The sequence below is a fragment of the Calypte anna genome, chromosome 1 (genome assembly GCF_003957555.1).
Source record: "Calypte anna isolate BGI_N300 chromosome 1, bCalAnn1_v1.p, whole genome shotgun sequence".
NCBI classification, from domain to species: Eukaryota; Metazoa; Chordata; class Aves; order Apodiformes; family Trochilidae; genus Calypte; species Calypte anna.
Window position 1 is genome coordinate 195859039 of NC_044244.1, and position 24742 is coordinate 195883780.

Genomic DNA, 24742 nt, shown 5'->3' on the forward strand with positions numbered 1-24742 from the left:
GTATTTTTCAAGCACTGCAGTGCCTCTGTGATACAACAGGTTGGACACACTCAGACTCGGCCTCCAGATAACCCTGATGGCAGCAGATCTTCACAATCCTAGCTCAGAACAGCAACTTTTAGAACATCCACCTACATTAAATATTAAGACCAAAAAAATTCCTAATAATTACAATCTCCTGGCATGCTCAAATTTTGCAATAACGATGAAGCTGAGCTCCAGAAAAATACAGTTTTGATGTATAACCCCACAGCACATAAATACTTTCTGGAAAACTATTTCAGGATCAGAATTATGACTTTCAGCTGCAAATACAGCATATGTTTTGCTCCTGTTTTCTAAGAGAACATAGTAGAGGCAAACACAGCATTTCCTAGTGACAAGAGAAGGTGTTCAGGCAGCATCATAAGCAGCATAATGTACAAAACCAGACAGACTAGAAGCCATTCCAATTAGGCAAGTCAGGGAATTAATAAGGAGACTACCTAGCATTCCTACTTAGATCATTCCCACTCTAATGATAGAGGGATTTTTTCAAAAATTCAAATTGCAAATAACTTGCACAGGTTTAATTCAAAACTAACAAGTATTTGATTTCATTTCATTTGGCTGGGTTGGAAGGGACCTCAGAGATCATCAAGTCCAACCCTTGAACCACCGTTGCGGTTGCTAAACCATGGCACTGAGTGCCACATCCAGTCTCTTTTTAAATATCTCCAGGGATGGAGAATCCACCCCTTCCCTGGGCAGCCCATTCCAATGCCTGATTATCCTCTCCAGAAATGAATTGTTTCTAATATCCAACCTAAACCTCCCCTGGCACAACTTGAGACCATGGCCTCTTGTCTTGCTGAGAGGTGCCTGGGAAAAGAGACCAACCCCCCCCTGGCTCCAACCTCCTTTCAGGGAGTTGCAGAGAGTGATGAGCTCTCCCCTGAGCCTCCTCTTCTCCAGCCTCAACACCCCCAGCTCCCTCAGTCTCTCCTCACAGCATCTCTGCTGGATCCCTTCACCAGCCCACTTGCCTCCTTTGGACCTGCTCCAGCACCTCAAGCTCCTTCCTGAGCTGAGGGGCCCAGAACTGGACACAGGACTCAAGCTGTGGCCTCACCAGAGCTGAGCACAGGGGCAGAATCCCTTCCCTGGACCTGCTGGCCACGCTGTTCCTCAGCCAGCCCAGGATGCCATTGGCTTTCTTGGCCACCTGGGCACACTGCTGCCTCGTCTTCAGCTTCCTGGCAATCCAGACTCCCAGGTCCCTTTCTGCCTGGCTGCTCTCAGCCACTCTGTCCCCAGCCTGTAGCGCTGCATGGGGTTGTTGTGGCCAAAGTGCAGGACCCGGCACTTGGCCGTGTTGAACCTCATGCCATTGGGATCAGCCCAATCTCCAGTCTGTCCAGGTCCTCTGCAGAGCCCTCCTGCCTTCCAGCTGATCCACACTACCCCCCAGCTTAGTGTCGTCTGCAAGTACTTCAACTATCACTCAATACTGTTACTTTAAATGGAAATTCAAGCAGTTGAAGCTATTTCTTTCTCTCCTCACCCCCCAAATATCTTAATTGTTTCTCAATATTTATTTCTCCTGAGGTTTAATTTCAGTCCAGTTCAATTCTTCAAAATTCCTTGGTATCTAAAGCCACAGGTATATGGCAGCACACACACAACTTCCCTCCTCCTCCTGCTGTTTCACACAACTATCTGGTTCCTGAGGTACATGAAAAACCCCAGAACAGAACTGCAGAGAGGTTAAATGCCTCTGAATGCAGATGCTTTAGACTGCATCACAGCTGTCTGTGTTTCCTACAGCCCATTGGTGTCTGTACTTGTCCAGCAGAGTGGGAAAAAAAAGAGCTTAAACCTTTCTATAGACTATAAAATGCTAAGAAAACCTTTACAGTGTTTTACTGTTATCTTAGGTCAGCCAATATCAAATATTCCTGAAAAAAATAAACCAAAGTGTATCAGGCTTCTTCCACACCTGTTTGGGTTTTTTTCTTTTTTTCTTTTCTTTTTTTTTTGGTTTAATTTTCTTTTTAACTGTCAGTATATTTATGATTTTTATACAGTAGGTGGCAACAAGCTCATTATTGACACATGCAACACAATAAAAATAGCACCTCTTTGAGACCAGACAGCTAGGAAATGAATGTGTGTACTTCACCAGCTCTGCCTGAAAACAAAAAAGGTTCTTTTTTGCCTTTCAAACAGAACAGCTTTTTTAAATTATGTATGCTACCACTTCAGTGTTTTATCCCCAATCTGAAATATGACTTTGAGGTGATTACTTTCTTTCTGCTATTCTTTTTCTACTCCCCCCTTAACACATTTTGGTGGAACATAATGGCCAGAGCACAACACACACAGTATTTAATTTTTCCTTAATACCACGGAGAAGCAACAATAGCAAAACTATTTCTTGAAACTCTTCTTGTTTCCACGTGAAGTAAAGTGAAGCAGTGAAGTAAAGAGTTCTTGCAAAACCTTTTAAAAGACACAGCATGAATGAGAATGCAAAAACACAACACCAATTGTTCTGAATGCATATTTCACATATTCAGAGACATGCAGGGTACCAGAAAGGTGATTAAACCCCAAAGAATGCAATTTTACTTAGAGATGTATGCATATTTCCAAGATGTCCAATGTGACTTGATGAAATGAGTATTCTCAAATATCTAACTGGTTGGAGAATCATCATGTGAAGTTTGTTATAAAATGGGAAGCAATCCAGCATAGCTGTGAGTCAACAGTGATGCCAAAAGACTCCCCCACAGATGCCATAAGTGCTTCACTGTACTCACTTTAAAAGTAACAAGGATTCTGCTGTTGTTTAAAAAGATTCAGCAGCTCTCAGATGGAAAAATGAACTTTAATTGGTGAGAGGTTGAACTTCACAGAATCACTTTGGTTGGTGAAGACCCTGATGATAGAATCATAGAATCGGGTGGGTTGGAAGGGACCTCAGAGATCATCAAGTCCAACCATTCATCCACTACTGCTGCAGTTCCCAGCCCATGGCACTGAGTGCCACATCCAGGCTCTTTGGAAATAGCTCCAGACACGGAGAATCCACCCCTTCCCTGGGCAGCCCATTCCAATGCCTGATCACCCTCTCCAGAAAGAAATTCTTTCCAATCTCCAACCTAAACCTCCCCTGGCACAACTTGAGACCATGGCCTCTTGTCTTGCTGAGAGTTGCCTGGGAAAAGAGAGCAACCCCCCCCTGGCTCCAACCTCCTTTCAGGGAGTTGGAGAGAGTGATGAGGTCTCCTCTGAGCCTCCTCTTCTCCAGGCTGATAACTGAGTCCAACCATTAACCTGACCCTGACAGGACCTTCACTAAGCCATATCCCTAAATATTTTGTCTCCACAGCTCTTCAGTACCTCCAGGGATGGGGACTCCACCACTGCCCTGAACAACCTCTTCCAGAGCTGCTTCTCTCAGCATTCAAAAAGAAGAACTGAATGGAAGAATATCTATAAACCAGGACAAGAGCAGCAGCAACACCAACACAGGCAATATCACAAAGTAGGTCTCACTCCAGCCCTAACACTCCTTATTTTGCTCTAAACTGAAAGCTATTTTTTATTTACAAATGTGGGAGCAGGCTCACAGAAGCCCTGAGCGCAGGGCTTGATAAGTGTCAGAAAAATATCAGAAGTAGTTTCATCTCAGCATTCTTGCCTTGTTTATGAGGATGTGATGAAGTGCTGGGTTTCAGTTCCAGAAAAACAGTGCCAAGGAATTTAGGTGGTTTATTCAGCAAGCATGTTTGTCACTGGAGGGAACAACATGCTGCTGTCCCACAGAATCTTAGGGGCTGGAAGGGACCTCAAAAAGATTGAGTCCAATCCCTTGCCAGAGCAGGATCACCTCCTGTAGGTCCCACAGAAACACATCCAGGTGGGTTTGAATGTCTCCAGAGAAGACTGCACACCCTCACTGGGCAGCCTGTGCCAGTGCTCTGCTTCTCTCCGAGTGAAAAAGCTTTTCCTTATGTTTACATGGAACCTCCAAGCCTCCAGCTTGCACCCCTTAACCCTTGTCCTGTCTGGATATTACTGAGAGGATCCTGGCTCCATCCTCCTGCCACTCACCCCTTACATATGAGCATTAACAAGGTCACCCCTCACAGTCTCCTCTTCTCCAGACTTTCCTCACCAGGAGATGTTCCACTCCCTCCATCCCCTTGGTGCCTCTGCCCTGGACTCTCTCCAGCAGTTCCCTGTCCTTCTGGAACTGAGGGGCCCAGAACTGGACACAAGATTCCAGATGTGGCTTCCCCAGGGCACAGAGGGGGAGCAGAACCTCTCTGGACCTCCTGACCACCCCCTTCTCAGTGCCCCCAGGTGCCATTGGCCTCCTTGGCCACATTGGTGGCTCCTGGGCATCCTTCCACACACCAGCACCCCCAGGGCCCTTGTTCCCTTCTCTGCTCTCCAAGAACCCAGTCCCCAAACTTGGGGTCTAGATGTCACCTCCAGCAGGGGACACAGGGACACATTCAGGGCGGGTTTGAATGTCCCCAGAGAAGGAGACTCCACAACCTCCCTGGGCAGCCTGGGCCAGGGCTCCCTCACCCTCACAGGGTAAAGTGCTTTTATATTTATATGGAACCTCCTGTGCTCCAGTTTATACCCATTGCCCCTTGTCCTGTCACTGGACATCCCTGAGAAGCTCCTGGCTCCATCCTCCTGGCTCTCTCCCCTTACATATTTATAAACATTCCTGAGCTCACCCCTCCTTCTCCTCTTCTCCAAGAGCCCCTCAGCTCCCTCAGCCTTTCCTCACCAGGAGATGTTCCACTCCCTCCATCCCCTTGGTGCCTCTGCCCTGGACTCTCTCCAGCAGTTCCCTGTCCTTCTGGAACTGAAGGGTTCAGAACTGGGCACAATATTCCAGAAGTGGCCTCACCAGGGCAGAGCAGAGGGGGAGGAGAACCTCTCTCAAGCTACTAACCAGACAGATTTGCTTTGATATCTTTCAGACTCCAGAACATTTGAGGAATGGTACTTTTTCTTCCTAAATGTTTGATGCACTCTGGAGATGCTGAAAGGGACCACTGAAGTGGTGCAATTAATGAGATCTTGAGTAAAAATTAGGTTTTTGCCTTTCCTAAGTGGTTTAGAAAGTCATAAAAGTAGATTTTTAGGGGAAAACTTACTGACTTTTAGCAGTACTGAAACTGTTTTATGGAATACAAGAAGGGAACAATTATTGCATAGAATATAATCACTGATGTCTCTACAATTCCAAAGCTAACCATATATTGTGTGCCTCTGGCTGGAGTTCTAGACCTCATTCTACCTTCAGCAATGTGGCCAGACACAAGTAGTTCTCACCACAGCCTTCTACCTCTTTGTAGACTCCTAAATTCCAACTTAACATTAACTGCAGCAAACAGAACTGAATATTGCTACAAGAACTTGGAGATTTCAGTGACCTGGGTCATCAGATCAAACAAATCTGAAGCAGATAAAGTGTTTTCCAAAGGTAACTTACATTCCAAAAGCTCTCAAAATATTTAATCATCTTATAAATAAGGGCTTTAAAGAGCTGGTGCAGAAACTTGACAGTGAAGTAACATATTTATACTATGTGAGATTAAAAACAAACACATGCACTGATGAAATTGCTCTTGAGTGAAAACATCAGCTGTTTCCCTGATGGATGATTTTTAGAAGGTCTTAATATGGATCTCAGACAACCTTGAAGCCCAGGAAAAATGTACAAAGCCAACTAAAATGTTTAACCTAGTCAATAATCATGATTCTATGTGCTGCAAGTATAGAGAAAACCTCACTGTAATTACTCAAAAGTTTATGTTGGATTTTGAAAGCTGCTAAAGGACAGGTCACTGAAATAAAGAAATTTAATGATGCTTGTTAATTGCTCTGTTCAATTCAGTTAGGAAGAGGTGAGAAACATGAGCTATTAGTTCAGAAAGAAAACTGCAAGTTATGACATTTGAGGTTTTCTATAGCAACTGAAATCCTTTGGGAGTTGGTAGGATTGACTCTCCAATTGCTGGGAAGAGAAGATCTCAGGCAGGAGCTAATCCTGAAAAAAAATCTTGCAGAACACAGGTAAATGGGCCAACAGGGATTCATATACTTAGCTAAACTTCTCCTTTTCAGAAATCTATTGTGAAATAAAGTATTAAGTCATGAGGGTCTGCAAGGCTATAGCCTAAAGGACTAAGCCTTCCAATCTGTCTCAGACAACAGGAAATTGGTTTAATCTTTATACACCCACACACAGGCAGCTCTAACTCCTCAGAAATTTGTTTTCCAGATATAAATGTTCTCCTTTGCTACCCTTCTGCAAGTGATGTACAGGAAGGAGTCTGAACATATGCTTAGAGAACTAAACTGAAGCAAAACAGATTAATGTTCTATCAAGCTACCCAGGAAGTGTTTGGACAAGTTATTAGACCAGTATCAAAATTAATTTGCAGACCTAATTAGAAAGTCATATTTTATTGTGTCAAAACAGGAAGGCCTCTGTGAGTTTAACTCTTAAGGCAAGTTATCTCTGCTCTCCTGGCACAAGTCACTCAGCTCAAAGAGAAATCAGATGCTTCCAAGCACCCCAGTCCTGTCAGTATCCCCATCTTGATTTGGACTATTAGGAATTAGTGCTAAAATATAATATTCTGCCTATTTCCAAAAAGAGATTTGGTGGTCTGTGGTGTTGTTTTGTTTTTTTTACAGGCTTCATGTCAATAGAGACAGCTACTTTCCTCACATTCCCCTTCCCTCTACCATTTCTTTTTCTCCCTTTTCAGACCATGCACATGGAAAAAAAAAGTCACTGGTTCTATACAGGCAGAGGATCAGAGTGGAGAAGCTGCCCTCCCACAGCTGGGCAATGCTGCATTTTGAGTTCTGTGGCTGCAGGCTACAGAAATAAAGCTTAAACCATAATTGCCACAATTTTCATGTTAGAGCACACAGGTGCAGAAGACAGTGAGAAAACAGGCAAGGAGCCAAAACACAGGAGAATGTATTCAGAGAGTGGATTTCAGGACAGCAAGACAGTTTCCTGGTAGCACAAAAGCAATAATGTAGCTACATATTGAACAATGATTAAAAAACAAATAAAAACTTCTCCGTTAAATGTTGTTGCTTTTTAATAAATGTTTACAGTGCTTTTTTTCACTCAATTAAAATCCTTTTTTTCTCATGTTTATCATTCACTACTCCAGTACTGCCAGTAACTCCTTAGTGAAGCTGCACTTGCTATGTGCAGTGTATTCTCACAACCACTAGCAAATAGAATCATAGAATCATAGAATTGGCTGGGTTGGAAGGGACCTCAGAGATCATCAAGTCCAACCCTTGATCCACTCCCCCCATGGTTCCCAGCCCATGGCACTCAGTGCCACATCCAGGCTCTTTGGAAATAGCTCCAGACACGGAGAATCCACCCCTTCCCTGGGCAGCCCATTCCAATGCCTGATCACCCTCTCCAGAAAGAAATTCTTTCCAATCTCCAACCTAAACCTCCCCTGGCACAACTTGAGACCATGGCCTCTTGTCTTGCTGAGAGTTGCCTGGGAAAAGAGACCAACCCTCCCCTGGCTCCAACCTCCTTTCAGGGAGTTGCAGAGAGTGATGAGCTCTCCCCTGAGCCTCCTCTTCTCCAGCCTCAACACCCCCAGCTCCCTCAGCCTCTTCTCACAGGATCTCTGCTGGATCCCTTCCCCAGCCCAGTTGCTTCCTTTGGACCTGCTCCAGCACCTCAATCTCCTTCCTAAGCTGAGGGGCCCAGAACTGGACACAGGACTCAAGCTGTGGCCTCACCAGTGCTGAGTACAAATCACAAGTTTCCCCACCAGCAGCCAAAACTTACCTATAAGACACATTATTTTCATTTTTCTGTCATTATGAGAAGCCAAACGTATAGTAATTTGTCCTGCCAACAGACCTAGAATGACAAAGCTGAACTACACTATGACATCACAGAATTCCAGTGGGAGAAACTCCAGTGACTGTCCCACAGCTCCTGAAAGCAGTAAGAAGCAACTTCCAACTCCATGTTACTTTACCACTACCCGAAAGCATTGAGAGGGAGTTTTGTGATGGTTTTGTTGGTTTGAAAAAAGTCCATAAGCATCTTTATGCCATACTTACTCTCTCTCTTTTTCTGTCAGTTTGTCATTGATATTATCTTTGATTGTAGACCTGGAGCCCTTGTGAATTATGGGATACCTGAGTGGCACTTGTAAGAAGTAGGATATCATCGAAACCAAGTGAGCGGTGTAGCCCAGGGCAACAGCAATGCTTCCATCATCTTTTGCTGTCAATAAGAGAAAGATTCCATTATTTAATCCATTATTTAATCACTGCAGGCTCAGGACAAGTTCATTCTTAGTGCTTAGAGAATGATACTGGTAGTGAAGTATCAGAAATTATCCTAGCTGCAAGTTTGAAATAAATTCCAAGCCCTCGCAGTTCTGGTTTATTCCCCCTGTCATTTGGCTGGGGGATGGTAAAGAAGAGTTGGGAAAAGGGAAACAAAATTCCCAAGAGAAAAATTCAAGTCTTAAATGTTCTGCATTTCTCTAGATGTAGCTGATATGTATGGCAAGGTCAGGGAAAAGCTGCATTCCTCCCTGAATTTATTCATCAGTGACATCAGTTGGAGAAACACTGACCCCAGGGTAGGAACTCTGCTCCCTGCCAATAATAGGAAGAACTCAGATTAACCCATTGTTTTAAATTCTTCTTTTCCATTTGATATTTAAGGGTTCAACCTTAAAAGTTCACCTGTCAGGAATACACACAGGTTTTGTGACTGAAATTACATCTTTCAGCCACCTAAGGGCTTTTCCTTTCTGTTTTTCTTCTTTGGAAATGAACACAGCAGTGCAAACAACATGAGAGTCCTCTCTTCTGAGGCACATGGGAGTCCTGAGAAATCAGCTAAACAGAGGACCACCTTCTAAGATGGCTTAAAATAGTGTTCAAATACAATAATTTTGAAAAAGAATTCAACATTGGCTGCAAATTTTAAGGAATTAATTTTTTTTGATACTTTAGATGCCTCATTTTTTCCAAAATATTACTATAGGAGTCTGAAATATGATAGATTTGAAAACCAGTTAACATGTAACTGTGTATTTAAATGGATTGCTGAGTTATTTCTTCCTCATAATACACAATTTCTAGACACTCTAATAGTCAATTCTGTCATAAAGAATCAACACCAGTTAAGTGAAAATGGGGCAAAAGATTCATGCCACTGATTTCTCAAGAATGACTAAATTGAGTTCATAACCCACATTTAGTTCCATCAGAACAACAAAGCAGCACACCAGTATTTGTCATACTGACAAATGATTTGTTCTACAGATTATTTCTCCATCATTTTAGCAGTCAATAAACATTTTGTTAGCACAAGTTAAAACCTATAGAGTGGCTTTAAAGAGTTAGACCATGGCTTGAGGCTTTCACCCAATCCTCAGGGAGTGAGTATGTACAGGGATCTCAAGGGGTTGTAATGAATTTCCAATTGATGTTGAATATTTGCAGATGAATGCAGCACTACATGAGCAGCTGCTTTAGGGACAGGAATATTATGTATTTGCTTCTGCAACAAGATGATTGTAGGCAGCTAAAGTAGAATTATAGAATCCCAGAATGGTTTGGGTTGGAAGGGACCTTCCAGCTCCTCCAGTTCCAACCCCTGGATGTGCAGGGACCCCTCCCACAGCCCAGGTTGCTCCAAGCCCCATCCAACCTGGGCTGAGACACTGCCAGGGATGGGGAAGCCAAAACTTCCTTGGAAAACCTGTTCCAGGGTTTCACCACCCTCAAGTTAAAGAATTTTTTCCTAGTGTCAAACCTAAATCTCCCCTCTTCAAGTCTGAAACCATTTCCCCTTTGTCCTCTCCCTACAAACCCATATGCAGAAGAATCCCAGACAGAGAGAATGGTTTGGATTGGAAGGGACAGGGACACCTCCCACTAAGACCACCCCAAGCCCCATCCAACCTGGGCTGAGACACTGCCAGGGATGGGGCAGCCACAGCTTCCTTGGGCAACCTGTTCCAGTGAAGCTGGACTTGCCATAAAACTCCTTACAACAGGAAATTTTAACATTGTACTTATGCAAGATAATTGCTGGCATTTTTGCTGCCTTTTTATAAAGACATGTAATGACAGGAGAAGAGGGAATACCTCTGGAACAGGGTAGATTTTGATATAATGAAGAAATTCCTGTGAGGGTGGTGAGACACTGGCCTGTGTTGCCCAAAGAATCTCTGGCTGCCATCTCCCTGGAAGTGTTCAGGACCAGGTTGGATGGGGCATGGAGCAACCTGGTCTAGTGGGAGGTGTCCCTGCTCGTGCAGGGGAGTTGGAATTAGATGATCTTTAAGGTCCTTTGAAACCAAAACCATTTAATGACTTTATAGAAGTTCATCAACAGAAAACCAAGTGGAGATCAGTGCTGGACTGAAATTAACCACAATGGAATTTTAGGTCAGCCACAGATATTTTCCAGGATCTCTAAATTTGGAAGGCACCCCTAGAAACTTTGTAGACATAGCATGGTTCAGAGCAGAGTTGCCCAGGACTGTGCCCAGTTGGGTTTTGAGCATCCCCAAGGCTGGAGACTCCACAGCCTCTCTGGGAAACCTGTTCCTGCTCCAGTATTGAGTCTTAAAAGCCAACAGTAACTTCCTTAGCACCAGCTAGGAAGTAGAATAAATAATGCAGAAGTTTTCTTCAAGTCTGGATCTTTCCAGTCAGAAGTTTGGATGCTAAGCTACTGCTAGCTGTTAATTTTATGTAGTTTAGAGGCAGTCAACTGTAACAACTCAATTAAGAATATCCAGCTACCTTGAAAGTCTTCAGAATTAGGAAGCTTGACTCCACAAACAAAGTAATCCTTTTGATCATTCTGTAAGTTTAAAATCAACAATGGAAAGTGAGAATGGAACAATAACATCCAGAAAACAGAAACCTGCACAGAATCTGATGACAACAAAGCATTTTTGTAAAAAAAAAACAAAACTAAATGTTCAGTGAAGCCCAGAGTGACCTGACACAGTGGTTTAATCCCCATTCTGGCTACTTCAGAAATAAAAGCAAATTTTTAAAAGAAGGAAAAGCTTCATCATAACTTATTACACAAAAGGTTTTGGAGATCAAATATGTGACACATCTGTCTATGTGCATTCTGTTAAAGTTCAGCTACTACCAGTGTTACTTTACATAATTATAAACAAAATGGAAAGTATCCATTAAATTACATTAAATTACAGCTACAGACATTCTACTATTATAGTGAAGTAAGAGATGCTGGCATAAGTCCCCTCCCCATGAGGTTTGCAATCAAACCCAAGAAAAAGCTGGAAACAACAGCATGAGAAGAGCAAATTTCATCTTGAATAAAACATGGTATTTGTTTGAAATGTAATAAATATGGAGTTCTCTACACATTAAGCAGATTTTTAGACTTTGAAAAACATACCAGATCAATAGGGTAGATATAGGATAGCTCTGACAGCAACTGCTTGCATCGAATAGTCTGCTGGGCATTCGTCTTCAAAAACAGTTCTCTTTAGGGAGAGAAATCCCAAAGTCATTAATTTCTTCAAAAACTTTAAGTAAAGATGTCAAGCCTCATATCACTTGTGAATTTTCCCAAGTATTCCCACCCCAAAAGACCTAAGTCCAAAAAGAAAAACCAGAAGAGAGAGGTAAGTGGTTTCTTTTCAGTTATACTTCAGATTATAGGAATATTGTGACTAATTAAATCTCACCAAGCTGTGTTTCTCCAGAACATACCTAAAAGTTCTATCATAGTCTACATGTGCAACCAAGCATCTGTTTTGTTCTGGAATCTCCACTGTAAATTGGCACTTTAAATATCTACAAATTGTAGCAGAGATGTCTTAACAGATGTTTTGGGGTGACATTAGGAAGAATTTGGTGGCATGAGTCCCATTTTAAATGGTCAACTTTTAAGCTTGTGTTTCCTTTCCAACTACAGAAAAAGCACAGGCCCTTTTACCTCTTAGCAGTGCATTCCTTTCTTAACTCATTCAGGGATTCATTATGTTCTTGAAGTTTCTGGTGTTCAGCCTCAAATGCATTTTCTAAACAACATGAGGAACCAGGAGGAAAAAAAAAAATCAGTATTAAGTATTTTATCTGAAATCTTAAAACTGGATACTGCCATAAAGTTGGTAATAATCCCCTGTTTACTTTTAAATGCCCATTCTCCAAGCTAGGCTGCCAAACTGGGGAGTGACAGAAAGAGCAGGAGGGACAAAACTCTTCCTGTACTATACAACAATAAAACCCAACAAAACCTCACTCTCATTTAACAGCTGCTTCACTTCTGTCCACAGCAGTGGAGGTGTGTGTCAGTTAAGGCATCTCAAAACTTGCACAGATAGATTTAAGTTAATGGTAAAACCTTATTTTTCACAGTGATTAATTATTTTAGACTCAACTCAGTATCAAAATAAACAACCCAAAAAGTCCTGCAACAAAACCAAATATTCATGTAGCTTGGTCTCTAGTGAGCTCCAAAGAAACAGTGATGGAGCACTTACTACTGGACACTTTCCCAGTAAAATAAAACACCAAGAAGACAGAGCATTTCCCCTTTCATTCTTATAAGAAGCTATTAAGAGGGATTTTTGTCTTCTAACACTTTAAATGGGCTCCTAATCACAGGTACAGTAACATCCCTCATGACATTATAACATGCTGGCAATCAGCCACTGTGCACTAGAGTGTAGTGCACTCCTCTGATTTTTTCATACATTTCTAATTAATATAAGGTTGCTTCAGAGAGGTGTTACATTAAGAAGTTTTTTTTATTTTAATATATTAAGAAGTTTTTTTAGTGACAGGACACCAGAATTCCGTATAACACAGATGGTGAAAGATTATAGCTGGCTGTAAAGTTTAAACTATCTAAAGAAAAGACAAAAGCATATTAGTGCCAAACCAAAAAAAAAAAAACCAACCACATCTTAATGTTGGTCACCATCTTAAAAGTTAGGGGACTACTCTTCTGATCAGTGAATTATGAACACCTAAAAGAGAAGCAGTAATGATTCTACACTTGCCTCTGTCATGTAAAGTATTTTTTTCCTTTTGCAACAAGGCTACTTCTTGACCAAGGGCCTTCTTCTGCCTCTCCAGTTCATTACGTAGCACCAGGATCTTCAGCTGTAAACATTCACTCTCCTTTTTCTATTGGAAGAAAAATAAGATTGAAAAAGCAAAACCCCAAAAAACTCCCAGAAGTTTTTTCTGCACACAAGCTGTTCCATAATAGGAGGGAAGGGAAAAGTGGAACAAGCTGAGCTCAGAAATGACCCCAGGAAATAGATTACCAAAGATTAATCCTTTGGCTGCTTTGGAAGGAGAGAAACTCAGCTGTGTCCCACAGTGCTTGTTCCTCCTGTCCCTCTCCTGTGCTCAGTGATGCAACCCAGCCCAGGACAGAAATTAAGAGAGGAAGGAGAAGTGGGAGGAAGCTTCTGCACGACAAGAACATGGAGATTAAGAGCAGAACACGAGTGCAATGAGCATTGCCTGGCAAAGGGCTCAGCAGCAAGGGGGAAGATGAGCAATGAGGAGCTGACACTGAATTGAAGCAGGGAGCTGCAAAAGGGCTGGAGATGTCTGAGCTGCACTATTAGATCCAATTTCCAGCCTCAGGGTGATGAGAAAAAAAGATACTAAAGGAAGAACATGTAGAGAGAAGCAGGTTATGTCATCACAGACAATTACATTCAAAAGATCCCTTCTCTCAAAGTTTTAGCAGTTGTCTTGTACCTACAATGAATCTACTTCTGTATTTAAAAGAACCCTCTTTGATGCACTGTCTCCACTGAGTTATGCTCTCATTTTCATAGTGAAGCAGAATTTTCTATAACAAGTGTCTTTTTGTTTTAAGGAAGGAATCTCTGCCATACTTAACAGATCCTTATTGAGAATAACTGAAGACAGATTCAGATTAGGAAAGAGCAGACACATCCCTTCAGTCCAGTCATATGCCTATTGGCACTTAAAGCCTGAAGGAGCAAGCAGACACACTGATGAGCAAGTCTTAAGTACTACCAGACCCTGTCACTGTGTAGAACTCTGCCAGCTTTCACTTTTTCAAGCAGTTAGTGGAGATAATGCTACTTCAACACTAGATGCCTGAACAGAAATCAGCTCCTGATGAACTCTTCCCTCTGCTTCATATTTACTTCCAGTTCCTTACATCACAGGCCATGGTTGCTAAGAAGCTGCATCATGTGTACAGTCATTGCCAGTTTTGGTTTTAGTGTTGTTCTCACAGTTTTGCTTACAAATATTTATAAAGGAAAAGCCTTTGCATAGAGGGACAAGGATATTCATAACTGAAATAAGATGGTTAAAAGCTTTTTAACAGCCAAGACACCAGCAGAAGGCAAAGAAGCTCTGGGTTGGAGTCACTCACAAGAGATGCTATACAGCCCCTTAAACAAGCTGACAACTTTGATTCTTTGTTTAAAGAAGGTACCAGGTACCACAAGGTACCAGACGTGTGCCAGTGAACATCAAGTTACTGATGGCACCACAAGCCACTCTTGTTCTGCCAATTCATTGTTTTGAACTGAACTCAGCCTTTCTGGGCAAAGAGAACAAACCAGTGCCAGGACACTTGCTTTGGAAACGGGAAGAGGACAGGCAAAACAAACTGTCAAAAGATATTCCAAGATCTAATAAAATTTCTGCTTTAAATGAATGTGTCACTTGACTGACAGATGCCTGAACAGAAATCAGCTCCTGATGAACTCTTCCCTCTGCTTCACATTTACTTCCAGTTCCTTACATCACAGGCCATGGTTGCTAAGAAGCTGCATCACGTGTACAATCATTGCCAGTTTTGGTTTTAGTGTTGTTCTCACAGTTTTGCTTACAAGTATTTATAAAGGAAAAGCCTTTGCATAGAGGGACAAGGTTATTCATAACTGAAAAAAGATGGTTAAAAGCTTTTTAACAGCCAAGATACCAGCAGAAGGCAAAGAAGCTCTGGGTTGGAGTCACTCACAAGAGATGCTATACAGCCCCTTAAACAAGCTGATATCTTTGATTCTTTGTTTAAAATGCAACCCTCTAATGGGAGTGGGAAAATAAATTCCCTTCTTTTGTTGTTTTATCAAACCTTGAAACCAGTTTGACAGTTCTGGATGTTAGCTGAATACTCTCAACCCAGAATTCACCTTATAAAGTAACATCAAATTACAAGTCTGCCTTTTCCTACACAAGGTACCAGACGTGTGCCAGTGAACATCAAGTTACTGATGGCACCACAAGCCACTCTTGTTCTGCCAATTCATTGTTTTGAACTGAACTCAGCCTTTCTGGGCAAAGAGAACAAACCAGTGCCAGGACACTTGCTTTGGAAAGGGGAAGAGGACAGGCAAAACAAACTGTCAAAAGCTATTCCAAGATCTAATAAAATTTCTGCTTTAAATGAATGTGTCACTTGACTGACAGATGCCTGAACAGAAATCAGCTCCTGATGAACTCTTCCCTCTGCTTCACATTTATTTCCAGTTCCTTACATCACAGGCCATGGTTGCTAAGAAGCTGCATCACGTGTACAATCATTGCCAGTTTTGGTTTTAGTGTTGTTCTCACAGTTTTGCTTACAAATATTTATAAAGGAAAAGCCTTTGCACAGAGGGACAAGGATATTCATAACTGAAAAAAAGATGGTTAAAAACTTTTAACAGCCAAGATACCAGCAGAAGGCAAAGAAGCTCTGGGTTGGAGTCACTCACAAGAGATGCTATATAGCCCCTCAAACACACTGACAACTTTGTTTCTTTGTTTAAAATGCAACCCTCTAATGGGAGTGGGAAAATAAATTCCCTTTTTTTGTTATTTTATCAAACCTTGAAACCAGTTTGACAGTTCTGGATGTTAGCTGAATACTCTCAACCCAGAATTCACCTTATAAAGTAACATCAAATTACAAGTCTGTCTTTTCCTACACAAGGCACCAGACTTATGCTAGTGAACATCAAGTTACTGATGGCACCACAAGCCACTCTTGTTCTGTCAGTTCATTGCTTTGAACTGAACTCAGCCTTTCTGGGCAAAGAGAACAAACCAGTGCCAGGACACTTCCTTTGGAAAGGGGAAGAGGACAGGCAAAACAAACTGTCAAAAGCTATTCCAAGATCTAATAAAATTTCTGCTTTAAATGAATGTGTCACTTGACTGACAGATGCCTGAACAGAAATCAGCTCCTGATGAACTCTTCCCTTTGCTTCACATTTACTTCCAGTTCCTTACATCACAGGCCATGGTTACTAAGAAGCTGCATCACGTGTACAATCATTGCCAGTTTTGGTTTTAGTGTTGTTCTCACAGTTTTGCTTACAAGTATTTATAAAGGAAAAGCTTTTGCACAGAGGGACAAGGTTATTCATAACTGAAAAAAGATGGTTAAAAGCTTTTTAACAGCCAAGATACCAGCAGAAGGCAAAGAAGCTCTGGGTTGGAGTCACTCACAAGGGATGCTATACAGTCTCTTAAACAAGCTGACAACCTTGATTCTTTGTTTAAAATGCAACCCTCTAATGGGAGTGGGAAAATAAATTCCTTTTTTTTGTTTGTTTTATCAAACCTTGAAACCAGTTTGACAGTTCTGGAAGTTAGCTGAATACTCTCAACCCAGAATTCACTTTATAAAGTAACATCAAATTACAAGTCTGCCTTTTCCTACACAAGGTACCAGACGTGTGCCAGTGAACATCAAGTTACTGATGGCACCACAAGCCACTCTTGTTCTGCCAATTCATTGTTTTGAACTGAACTCAGCCTTTCTGGGCAAAGAGAACAAACCAGTGCCAGGACATTTCCTTTGGAAAGGGGAAGAGGACAGGCAAAACAAACTGTCAAAAGCTATTCCAAGATCTAATAAAATTTCTGCTTTAAATGAATGTGTCACTTGACTGACAGCTTTTGCTTGAGTTCTGTTCACCCAAAGGGAGTAGGGGTGCAAGAAGATCCAGTCAGTAGACTCACCTCACTCTATGTCCACCACAGTTTCCTGTCAAGATTTATCTAAATCATTAAAAGTTTATTTTTCCTGCTAAATCTCTCTCGTGCACTGTGTGACACATATGCCTTTACAGTATAAAAGCAATCACACAAAACAAAGGTAAAAATAGGATCTGAGTAACAAACAGAAATCTAAAATCCATCATATTACACTTCTCAGATGAGTTCCCATTTGAAATCACAGGTTTAAATAAAGATTTTAAGTGTTAACAAGGTTCTGGTCAAGATGTTTCAGCCAGATGCTTCATTAAGCCAACAGAATATGATTTTAAATCCTGACACTTACCAGTTCATTGCTTGTAGATGTACATCTCAGCTTTTCTTCAATCTCCCTTCCTATCTTCTGAACAGTTACCTGAGTCTGTTTAATTGCACATTGGGCTCTGTGAAGCCTGTAAGGAGAAGAGAAATTACAGTTCTAAAGGTTAAGTACTAAAGGTTCCAAACCAGCAGCAATGTGAGCTCAGCTTCTACTGTGAAATAAAACATTAAAAAAAGAGTCACAACTTGCAGTTTATAAATGAGCATTCAAAGCAAAACATTTAGTCTCTAAATTCAGTCAAGTACCAAATGTCTTTTTCATTTGTTAAATTCAATAGATGCCTGTGAGGCAAAGCTAGGAAACAGCAGGTAATTATACAGATGTCATCTAACAGTTCAGTTATAACACTGTTAACATCAAGAAAGAAACACACATGAGAGTTACCATGAGCATTTTTATCACAGGTCATTTTCTTTTTTTTAAAAAAAAACACCTTTAGATGACACACAGCTACCCAGGCTGAGAGCACAAACTACTCCAAAGATGCTACGTGAGCCCTTCTATAACTAACCCATGGGTTTTCTTAAATGAATCATGTTTGAAGTGTGAAAAGATGATGATGTGTTTCTGCTCATTAAGCCCTGGTTTTAGGGTGAGGAGGGAAAACTGATTATTTGCTGTATTTATGGGAAACAAAGAAAAAGGCAGGCAGAAGAAAGCTGTGGCAAAAAAAAAGGGGTATAAGAGACAAACACCTTGCTTAAAATTAACATGATTTGGAAATTAGCCTATTTATTAGAAAAAAATGAGTTAGTTTGCAGAGAGAAACTCCATCTTTTAAGGCTTACAAACCCAGGCTTTACTTTTCCTATTTATTGTTTCACCTCATATATCTTCTCTTTTTGTAAGGATATTCTTCAGGCAACTTTGCTCAACTGAGGTCTGATCAGAGCAGCACAAACGTGGTCAGATAACCTGGTGTGTGACATCAGTGCTCTGCCAGGCAAACATCATGAAAAGCCCAAGCCTGCTTCAGGATGTGCTTTAATCACCATCTCTGCTTTGCCAGTATTAAAAATCTCTGCTTCCTCTTAGGGATGCTGAATTTCAACTCAAAGCAAGGCTATGAATTTGCTGGGAGCCAAGGAGCAAAGCACCAGAGTAAAGAGAAGAGGCTACTCAGCTCCTTCTTTTTACATTCTCTAATCTCTTCCAGATTTATAAAACATTAAGGTTTAAGCATTTAAAGTTTTTGGTGAGCAATTTTTAATGATCTGCATGAAGTTAGACCAAGACAACCAGGAGGGAGTAACCACAAAGCACTATTCCTCCTCACACCATCTTCCCCCAGTCTGACACCTCAACAGCACGTTACACACATGTTACACATTGGTGAATCACTGCCTAAACCACCTAGACCAGCAAACAAATGCACAGAGAGGAGATTACAACATGGAGAAGAGGGAACAAGCACTGCCAGTAATATTTAATAAAGAATGTGGTGATTTAGGACTTTAAGATCATAGAATCATAGAATTGGCTGGGTTGGAAGGGACCTCAGAGATCATCAAGTCCAACCCTTGATCCACTCCCCCCGTGGTTCCCAGCCCATGGCACTCAGTGCCACATCCAGGCTCTTTGGAAATAGCTCCAGACACGGAGAATCCACCCCTTCCCTGGGCAGCCCATTCCAATGCCTGATCACCCTCTCCAGAAAGAAATTCTTTCCAATCTCCAACCTAAACCTCCCCTGCCACAACTTGAGACCATGGCCTCTTGTCTTGCTGAGAGTTGCCTGGGAAAAGAGACCAACCCCCCCCTGGCTCCAACCTCCTTTCAGGGAGTTGCAGAGAGTGATGAGCTCTCCCCTGAGCCTCCTCTTCTCCAGCCTCAACACCCCCAGCTCCCTCAGCCTCTCCTCACAGCATCTCTGCTGGATCCCTTCACCAGCCCACTTGCCTCCTTTGGACCTGCTCCAGCACCTCAAGCTCCTTCCTGAGCTGAGGGGCCCAGAACTGGACACAGGACTCAAGCTGTGGCCTCCCCAGAGCTGAGCACAGGGGCAGAATCCCTTCCCTGGACCTGCTGGCCACGCTCTTCCTGAGCCAGCCCAGGATGCCATTGGCCTTCTTGGCCACCTGGGCACACTGCTGGCTCATGTTCAGCTTCCTGGCAATCCAAATGATGATATAACTCTGAGTGAATATTAAGTCCTCAGACACCTTTAGCTCCTTCATGCTATTGCTTCTCCTAAACTACACCCTGTAGCAGGTTTTTGTTTGAATTTACACTAAGTGATTCCATTGGTTTCTTCAGAGCTCCCCAGACTGCTCAGAGCACATGCAGCCTAAGAGCTGTTTTGGACCAGATCTACCCCATGTAAATCACACATCAAGCAGTATGGCTCTGCTTGGAAGGGTGGAAAAAGATTGCTGAGGCCACCAGCACTGGGTGCTGGGTCACCCCAGGACTCAGCCTCACACCCCTAATGGAGTACTGAGACCTCCTGAAAACATTTATTTCCTACTGGGAACTCCTACTTACACCTCACACCTTCCCAAATGCATCTTGAGGCTGCTGGCTGGGTAACACATGGGTACCTGGCTCAAATCCAAGATTTGCTGACCATCCTGTAGCTCATTCAGGTCTCAGTTTCCTACTTGAACAGTTTCCAGCTTTTCCCTTTCCAAAAGTCCAGAGCACTCTTTCCAGACATAACAAAGTCTTACTTAAAGCTACAATTTAAGCCTATCAAGCTCCTAACCTTTCCTTTTCCCTTTCTCATCCCTTCATTTAATTTGATGCTGGAAGAATATTTTTTTTTTTAATCTGTAAAGTGAATAAGGAATAAATTCCACAAGTCACAACATCTAGGTAGTAAAATCTGACTGGTGAATCCTCTTTGAAAAAGTATTTCTGAAACTGATCAATTGATAGAAGGCACGTTTGCCACCTGAGTTCCCCACAGTGATACTCAGCTAACAACCTACAAAATTTTATCACAGCTCCAAGTTCTTCTGCCAGTGCCCACAGATAAGGAACAAATCCCTGTTCAGACTGACTTCTCAAACATACCTTATGGTACTTCTGCAGTTTGGTGACTCTGAATCTAAAGGTATATTCCTAACAAATGAAGATTGCTACACAGATTAATTCAGCAATCAAGTCTGTTGTCAGTAAGAAAAGTTTCTCTTTTTAAGCCAAATATCATTCAGGCTTTTCTTGCAATATAAAAACCCTATAGCTAAACTTTACTACCTTGATGCCAACCAGTTTTCCTTCTTGCAATCCCAGTATGTTCACTGTTGCTCCCAAAGCTTTAAAATGGTAACAATAAGATCACGACCATGCTCAAAGTTAAGCCTTCCAAGATGAAAATTGAATTATTTTTGGGGGGGGACTTTGTCACAAAAGCAGCAACTGGCAACAGAAATTTCCTTGCTCCAAAAAAAGCCCCCAAAGATGGAAATCTTTGGTCATCCAACACCAGGAATGCAAGCTAAGCTTTAAGAACATCAACATGGAAGTTTTGTCCATACACAAAGACAAGAGCTTGGTGGAGGGAATTATGATTGCACCAGTGAATGGAGGTCAGCAAGATGAGGCCATAAATATGGAGTGAGATTTATAAGGAATGAATGGAGAGAAACTTCAGTGTTAATTCACTGCATAAATGTTTCCATTTCTGTCTGAATGCAAGTCCTAAAGTTAGCACAGTCTGTGCTTTAAGTACAATTTTTGCTTGCTTTAGTAATTGACAACCATGAGCCAACTGATGGCATAATCCATGTTATCAGCCAATAAAGGATTTACCCTAGATGGCTGAAGAAGGTTTTTCATTATTTATTATTAAAATTAGCACTTCCAAAGCACTTTAAGAGCTAATTCAGGGCTTCAAGTGGCCACTGGCCTGCTACCAAATTTCCTTCAGCAGTCAGGAAAGCCAAGGAGCAGAAAGTCAAAGGTTTTTCAAGAGACAACTTAGCCAAGAGTGTTGTCATCCTGTGTTTGCAGCCTGTTCTGGTGTCTCTGCTGCAGATCACAGCCACTGTCAGCCAGCAGCAGAGTAATATGAACATTAAATGTGGTAGATTTACTGCTCTTGCTTGGGGCCCTGAGAGCTGCTGTGCAATTGTCCAACATCAGGTGAGTTTCATGCTGATGCTTGGGAAAGAACTGGAAAGGAAAAAAGACAAAAATTTCTTAGCACTCTAATCTAGTTTAGAGCTAGAGATCCATGTATGTGTTCTACTTCCATTCTCATACCCTCTGCTTTCTTAAATAAGGGAGAATAAGAAGAAAGAAAATATTCTCCCTTCCTTTGGAAGATTAAAAGACAGTGGGATAGACACAAGAACATCAGCCATGTCCTGGGAGCTAAAATATTGCTGGAATACAGGAAATCTGGGGTGTTTCTTCAAGGCTTTTCAATCGTGAGAGAAAAATGTTTCCTTTTCACCCCAAAAACACTCAGCTTTCCACCTTGGGTGTAAAATTTGAAATAATACCAGCAGACAATGTTCTGCCCAGCAATTCAATGTGGGAAAAAAAAGAATTGCCAGGTTTTAGAATTCTTCCCCATTCCACGATTCCTTTGTAACAGCATCCTTGTCTTCTTTGCAAGCTCAGTTTTCCTACCTTCCCCAGTCTGCAGCAGTCCCACATAACTTGACTTGACAACTTGGGAATGTGCTGGAACAACACAGTTTGCTCTCCTTCAGCTTGCAGGATGTTTGAGGCAATGTTTGAAGGCTGAGCTGAAGGCTTTAAGAAAAAGCTGCAGTATCCTGCAACTGAGATATCCCTCTTGGTCATGAATTAGTCTAGTGATTTACTGGTTTATACAGCAAGTTCATTCCTGGCTGCAACCAGCTGGAATGTAGTGACAGTTGTGCCTATTAAGCTTACATATGCTTATATTTACATTAATGAAAGACTCTCAACTTTATTAGACATTTGATACATGATTTTCTAGTTCTATCATACACTCCAAATATCTATTTGCTTCTCTCAGACACATCTGGATTGTTCCTGTGCAGAATTTTAAACCATAAATACATCAACTGATTACAGCAGTCACATAATACAGCTACTTCTCACAAGAGAAATAAATGCCTATGGTCCTGTATGCCAGAACAACCTTAGTTTACAATGAGGCTAAATTTAAACTGAGAATTACTACCAGGGATTTAGAATATAGAACAGAACAACTTCTGGCAGGAAGCAAGTTGTAGGATCCTGGAAGTAAAATACCCAAACCTATTATTAAAGAAAAAAAAAATAATCCAAGACATTCCTATTAAATGCAAACAATGGAACACATACTATTTAATATCTATCCAACAATTAGATTATGGAGAGTGCCAGCCAGCTATAAGATATGTTTTACATAGCTCCTTAAACCATCATTTGCTACATCTGCTTTCCCACAAGAAAATTTTTTCTAAGTTATACTCATATACTCCCCTTTCCCAATTTCCTCAGAAACCTATACCTACAATTTGTCAAGCAGATGTAGGGTGGGAGAAGACAGTAGGGAGTAAGAAGAGAATAAAATGCAAGTCATTTATGGCATTAAACCTCTACACAAGCCAGTGCTGGAAGAAACTCCAACAAGACACTGCTCTTGAAGCTCTTTCCATCATTCTTTCAAAGAGTTTGAGTCTTAGATGTGTAATACCCAAATTAAGGTTCTGAATAATCAAGTCCATGGCAACAGTGGATGCTTTGAGCTGTTTGCAAATGGAGAAGAAAAGGAAAAAAAGTGTCTGTGAGACTGGCAGGAGAAGAGGTGCTGGCTTGAGGCAAAATTGAAGAAGTTAGCTAGGATATAGATTACTTCCAATACACATGGGGCATGAATGGAAGAAGAGAGTCTTAATGAGAAGCACAAACTATTTTTTCCAGAAATGAAGTCACAAAACCTGAGATGTCCCTAGTCTGGTTATTCCAATACCCAGACTTCATTCCAATATTGGGATGGATTTACAACTTGATTTTTTTATTCAAGGAACAAATGTATTTGTGGCAAATAACAGAGAAAGCTGGGTGGGTTTTTTTTATATCTGTGCTCATCAGTTTGTGATTACAGAAACCTTGCTGCTAGGGCAACAGAGAGAATCACAGGCAGGATGATGTATATAGCAGAAAGGTAAATTATATCCAAATACAAACCCCTGAAGGGCATAAATAGGTAAAGATTACTCCTACCAGGACAGTGACACTGGTATAGCCACAAAGCCTTTTGCAGATGACTTGAAAATAAATCTTAATATATATTAAGATTCAATTCTTTGAGACAATGAGCAAGGCTGGGACTGGAGTTCATTGCACAACTGAAAAGCAAGATGCACAAGTTCAGGTTGAATGGGTTACAGGCTCCTCCCAAAAAGGGAAACAGCTGCTCTCAAGTTGACTGTTCTTCCAATTGCAATCCACACAACTGATAAGGTGTTGGTGACAACTGAGCACAGGTTTTACCCACTGGAGAGAGGAGGAGGAGAAACACCAGTCAGTGTTCAGGTGATTCATGTTTTCAAGGTGCATACTGCAGCACTTTTTCCTGGAAACCACCCCCAAATTCAAATTAAAGTTTACTGCTAAGCAAAGAAGCAAAACCTTGCCCCAGACAAAGGGGTGGGCATGAAGGTCAGAGGTGTAACTTGTACCTTCTCAGTCAGATACATTCCCCACCCTGCCTTCTTTTTGATTATCAGAGATTAAAGAATTTATTTAGATTGAGGTTAAACATTAGGAAGAAATTGTTTGGGGTGAGGGTGCTGAGCCCCTGTCCCAGGTTGCCCAAGGAAGCTGTGGCTGCCCCATCCCTGGCAGTGTCTCAGCCCAGGCTGGATGGAGTTTGGGGTGGTCTTAGTGGGAGGTGTCCCTGTCCCTTCCAATCCAAACCATTCTCTCTGTCTGGGATTCTTCTGCATATGGGTTTGTAGGGAGAGGACAAGGGGAAATGGTTTCAAACTTGAAGAGGGGAGATTTAGGTTGGACACTGGAAAAAAATTCTTTGAGGGTGGTGACACCCTGGAACAGGTTTCCCAAGGAAGCTGTGGCTGCCCCATCCCTGCAAGTGCTGAAGGTTGGATGAGGTTCAGTGAAAGATGTCCCTTCCCAAGCAGGGGGTGTTGAAACCAGATGATCTTTAAGGTCCCTTCCAGCCCTTGCCATCCTGTGATTCTGTAATTTTCCCTGATGGGATATTTTTAATCTATTTTATTTATTGTAGTCAAAATGCAGCCCTGACTTTCCCTGATGGATCTGGGTGTTTCTGAGTGTTTTGGAGACATTCACTTAATTCTTTGCCCAGGCTGTAAGATGCAGTAATTAGCAGCATCATTCTTACAGTCATATCCAGGACATTTAAATTAAAAAACTTAAGTATGAGTCCCA

The 24742-nt window shown here is 41.7% G+C and overlaps 1 protein-coding gene across 2 annotated transcripts in view; it reads right to left on the minus strand.

Annotated features, from left to right (window-relative positions):
* Positions 1-24742, minus strand: part of UVRAG (UV radiation resistance associated) — a 113561-nt gene that overhangs the window by 47698 nt on the left and 41121 nt on the right. Inside the window, exons 7-12 of one of the 2 annotated variants that reach the window (XM_008495187.2) lie at positions 17366-17471; positions 13095-13221; positions 12026-12110; positions 11483-11570; positions 10849-10909; positions 8137-8302 (exon numbers count right to left, since the gene is read on the minus strand). In XM_008495187.2, the coding sequence (XP_008493409.2) occupies positions 8137-8302; positions 10849-10909; positions 11483-11570; positions 12026-12110; positions 13095-13221; positions 17366-17471 (633 nt within the window). The remainder of the gene's footprint in view (positions 1-8136; positions 8303-10848; positions 10910-11482; positions 11571-12025; positions 12111-13094; positions 13222-17365; positions 17472-24742) is intronic. The other variant, XM_030460918.1, reaches the window with a different exon arrangement.